Raw genomic sequence first — 4,756 nt, 5'->3', positions numbered from 1 at the left:
ACTTCTTTTTAAAGTCATTTTTTATTGGAGAATTTTACCCTTTAATAAATAAATATTAAATTATTTTTATTAAAAATAACTAAATAACTTTTTTAAAATAATGATTAATACTATTTTTATAAAATTATATACGTATATATTAAATAATCTTATTTTTTAATTAATTCTTTATAAAAATAATAAATTATAAAATAATATATTTTAATCTAATAAAAATGTGAACATATATGTACACAGTTGCGCATGTATTTTTTTGTATAATACTAATAATTTTGTTAGAAAATATAAGTATTTATTAACTATTGAAAATTTTCATAAAATGTATTTCTATAACTTTTTCTTTAATATTTTCTTTCTATTAAAAGTGATAACAAAATTTACTCTTATTTTATAATTATTTATCATATTTTGATATTTAATTTTTTTTATAAAATATATTATATTTTATTATAATTTAATATTAATTGAAGGTTACTACCAAAACTATTTAATTATATATTGAAGGTTTAAACAAAAACTTTGATACTTTAATTAAAATTTTAAAAGTTCCAAAAAGCCATTTATTAATTAAATTTCATCAATTTTGTAATCAATAATTAAATTATCTATTTTATTTTAAAATAATAATAATAGTTGTATTATATTAAAAATTAATAATGTAATTGTATCATATAACAAGTAATTATTTTAAAGTAATTACTCTTATGCATCTAATATTATAATATATAAATTATTTTATATTTTTTTTAAAATGCTTAAACTAATAATTCTTTTTAAAATAATATAATTGTTAACTATATTTATATATTTTTAATATTCACGCACTATGTTTGTCTCAAAGGTGAACAACTAACTTTCATAGCTGAATGAAAGAAGGATAAGAGAGTAATAAACTTTATAGTTTGTGCTTAATTTTTATAAATAAAAAAAAAAAAAAATAAGAGGAATAACTATTTTAAAAGCACTTTTTCATTGGATATTCATTTTAAAAGTTCAATAAGTTATGCAGTCTAAATTTCTGTTTAAACTGAATGATTGAAAATGGAGAAGTAGAAAAAACAAAACAAAAATGATTGAGAATGGAAATTATTTGAATTAAAAAAAATTATTATATTTTAAAAAATATTTGAACAAACTTAAAATAATCTATTATTTATGCTATCTAACACACTTTGGTGAAATTTCTCATCAAGATTGTTCATGCTAAATTTGGCATTATTAGATCTACCATTTTATTAAACTCCCTTCTTCCATATTCAGCAGATATCCTTAAATCTTGCATTACAATATATGATACTAAACATAAGATAGATCTTTCATCTTTTCGATGTGGGAGCACAATACATACCTTGACAACTATATACCAAATTGATATTTCATAGCACAGAGGGTGGGTTGGTAAGGTTGCATCCAAAGTCAACAGCTGCAGCTTTTAGAAGTAAACCAAAGAGGAGGAAAGGGGTGGAGAAGAAGGGGCTATGATCACTGTCTAGTTCATACACACTCAATGGTGGCCACCTCTTTATCATGGCTTCTTGTTGCTCTGCCTTCATCACATGGTCTTGCCTTGTCCTTATGTACACCCTTGGCACCTTCTCCACTTCACCATCCTCTGCAAACCTTGCACTTGTCAAGGCTAGAATAGGCCCTGCCCTCAACAGCATAGAAGCTAAGGTAGAATCCTATGGTCACATTAAACATGTTCAGTTTCATCAGTTACATTATCATTCAGATACTTGTGTCTGTTTTTCCTGGATAATAATAACATTTGTATTCATAACTTTGGTCTTTATCTTGAGATTTAAAAATGAATAGCAGAAGTAATAACTAGCACTTTTTAGCTAGAATGTTCTTTTAGGATGTTTTAATTTGGATAAATCTTGTGTATTTTGGTCTTCTTTTCAAGAAGTTGCCATAAAAGGTCCTACAAGTGGCAAAAGCATATGATAATGAAATTGATGGTAGGTATAAGTACATGGCATGTGGGGTACCCTGGAGCCAAAGGGTATGTCTGAGTAAGTGAACATGGGTTAAATAAACAGTTGTGTACATAAAGCACAACATGCATGACCCTTTTCCCCCCTTTTGAATGCATACCTCATGTGGAGATAAATGATAGATGATTTTGCGTTGAAATTCTTTTTTCACCAAAGCACTGGTTGGAGGCTTATCCTGTCCCAATCCAAATCCCAGCTGGTATACATCTCCAAACTCAGATAGGTCAGGTACACCCTGCATCACACAAATCAAAATCACCATCATTGTGTCCATTATTTACATGAGGAACAAAAAGTAATTAGCTACTCCATTCTCATGCAAAAATGGCAATTAGGCTCACTGATTCTTTTGTTTCTTTTCAATCATTGGAGATACTTTTGAACACAGTGAAAATTTTATATGATTCACACATCCTCTCGAACACAAACATCCCCTTTGGAACAGACTGTCGGGTAAGTCATAACCACCATTCAAGTCAAGAATATTAAAGCAAGAAAACTCCAGACTAAGTAATTTCATGTCACCAAACAAGAAAACATGACTAAGAAAGGTGATTATATGTGTTAGTAGAAGAGATAGACATCTTGGTGAAGGTTTAGATTGCACAAGATTGTTGAGAATGATGAGGCAAAGTCTCAAAGGAAAATACAAAATGTTATTATATTGAATAGTAGTTTACTCTGTCTCTGGTGGATGAGAGTCTCTGTGACCACTGGTTAACTTCTAAAATCACATTAACTTACCAAATAAGATTAATTTATCTTTAAATATTGTTAAATTTTTAACTCAAAATCTGTCTCTTTCATTTTTTTTTTACCAACAAAAATTAATTAATTAATTAATTCATCTCTGTGTAAATGCAGAAAATGGAAAGAAAAAAAAGAGGGATCCACAAATGTATCCAGTGAAGTAAAAAAGAAAGAGAAGAATAAGAAAAATATGTGATAGAAATGAGAAAGTCAATAAGTATTTAACTATTGTAAATAAAACCAAATTCATATGGTGTAAAAGATTGTAAATAACTACTTTTTTACAGCTAGTTTGTGGTGAAATGCTTATAGAAGGAGGCTGATTTCTAGCTTAATAATAAAGTATTTATAAGTTTATTAACTTGTATCAAAATCAGAAAGATAGACAAAATTAAAATAGAATAGAAAGAGAGAAAATAAAATTTATCTATTTTCTTTATTTTGTGTTTTTGTTTAACACACCTCGATCCGGTTGCCAAACAGTTACTAGCTACTTTGTTTTGTATGGAAGTATTCTTTTGAAAAATGTGAGAGTTGGTGCGTGTGCCTCAGATTTATTAAGACAGTTGGCCATCGTTTTTTTTTTCAACAGAGCATCAACATCAACTTTGCTGGGTCTTCAAGTGTCCAAAAGTTAGACAGCAATGGAAACCTATCAGCATCACTATCACATACAACACTGAAGCAAGGTTTTCACAGTCACAACCACAACCATAGCATCAAAGTTTTAGAATCAATGGTTGTAGTTATGAGTGTATAATCATAGCTGTTCAGAACATTAAAACCTTGTAAATAAGATCATAGTTTAATATGACAGTACTTAATCTTCTGTTTAAGGAAAGAAGAGACATATATGTATGAGTGTTGAATAATTCAATGGTGAGAAGAGTTGGTGAAAAGGACTCACATGTTTGAGATCTTCATCTGTCAAGAATCCTAACTTGAGCATAGTTGCTGCCACATACACAGCTAAATGGATCTTCTTGGCAAACTTGTGACAAGCCTCGGTAACACTCAATCCTCCTGCACTGTGCCCCACCAATATCACCTACAAAACATATGGGGTCAATTTACATGTGAAAGAAGATAAACTAAGTCATATTATTACAGTCTTTGATGATGATTAAGACCAAAACCTGTTCATTTTCTGGCAAAGCAGACAAGAAATCCATGAGGGGTTGGTTGTAGTCATCAAAAGAAAGAACAGAATCAGCATGAGACTGGTCAATTCCTGCACTCTTGAGGTCTATGCATGAGACCTTGTAGCCAGAATTCTCCATAAGACACCTGATTTTGTACCAGCACCAAGCTCCTCCACCAATGCCATGCACCAGCACAAAGTGAATTGGTCCTCTGGAATCACCACTTTCCTCACTCACTGCCATGGCTTTCTCCTCCTTCACCCTCATGTCACTTGCTTTCTACTTTGCTGGTAAGGATACATGGTGAGAGAATAAATACTCTTTATGGCTCATCATGCTTTCCATTTTTGTATCAATTTAATTTCATTATTTGGTCAACCAGTGTAAAATTAGAGTACATATTTTAAATCATTATTATAAAAATTAATAAAATTATATCCTTTATAATAATTTATATTTATATAACAAAATTTAATTATTTTTATTAGTAGAAGTCCCACGTTGATCTGAGATGAGAGCATTTTATTGTATATAAGTTGATGCAAACTTAATTTAATAAGTTAATTTTATGAGATTGAGTTAATCTTAAACTTCACTTTATACTATTTATCCATCTAAAAATTTGTTATTGTTTTTTTAACATAATTTTCTCTTTTATTATAAAAACTCTTTTCCTCACATAAACTCATATTTCAGAAAATATATTCAAACAAAAGTTTATTCGGAATATTCCATTACAACCATTATTATCTATTACACATTTTATTAAAATAATTTAAATTTAATATACTTTTACTTCTTATAATATGAACAGTAGTAAGCTTTGATTTTTCATTCTTATAATTTTTTTCTTTGTTCTTAATTCAT

The 4,756-nt window shown here is 28.7% G+C and overlaps 1 protein-coding gene across 1 annotated transcript; it reads right to left on the bottom strand.

Annotated features, from left to right (window-relative positions):
- Positions 1 to 1,194: 1,194 nt before the first annotated feature.
- LOC137826805 (methylesterase 17-like) lies at positions 1,195 to 4,203 on the bottom strand. The gene is made up of 4 exons (XM_068632939.1): positions 3,884 to 4,203; positions 3,655 to 3,795; positions 2,098 to 2,232; positions 1,195 to 1,682 (listed from the first exon to the last, which is right to left on the bottom strand). Exons 1-4 carry the CDS (start codon positions 4,154 to 4,156, stop codon positions 1,377 to 1,379), a joined length of 855 nt encoding a protein of 284 aa, XP_068489040.1. The 5' UTR covers positions 4,157 to 4,203; the 3' UTR covers positions 1,195 to 1,376.
- Between the last annotated feature and the right edge of the window lie 553 nt (positions 4,204 to 4,756).

Source organism: Phaseolus vulgaris, chromosome 8, assembly GCF_000499845.2.
Source record: "Phaseolus vulgaris cultivar G19833 chromosome 8, P. vulgaris v2.0, whole genome shotgun sequence".
NCBI classification, from domain to species: Eukaryota; Viridiplantae; Streptophyta; class Magnoliopsida; order Fabales; family Fabaceae; genus Phaseolus; species Phaseolus vulgaris.
Note: the sequence above shows the minus strand (reverse complement) of the source record. Positions and strands in the feature narration are given on the sequence as shown.

What these genes read in the sequence shown, in the direction of transcription:
- LOC137826805 (XM_068632939.1), bottom strand. Translation starts at nt 4,156, where the DNA reads ATGAGGGTGAAGGAGGAGAAAGCCATGGCAGTGAGTGAGGAAAGTGGT. An exon ending in CTTTGCCAGAAAATGAACAG is followed by an intron (nt 3,796 to 3,883) that starts GTTTTGGTCTTA and finishes TATGTTTTGTAG; the next exon opens with GTGATATTGGTGGGGCACAG. An exon ending in CAGATGAAGATCTCAAACAT is followed by an intron (nt 2,233 to 3,654) that starts GTGAGTCCTTTT and finishes TGTGTGATGCAG; the next exon opens with GGTGTACCTGACCTATCTGA.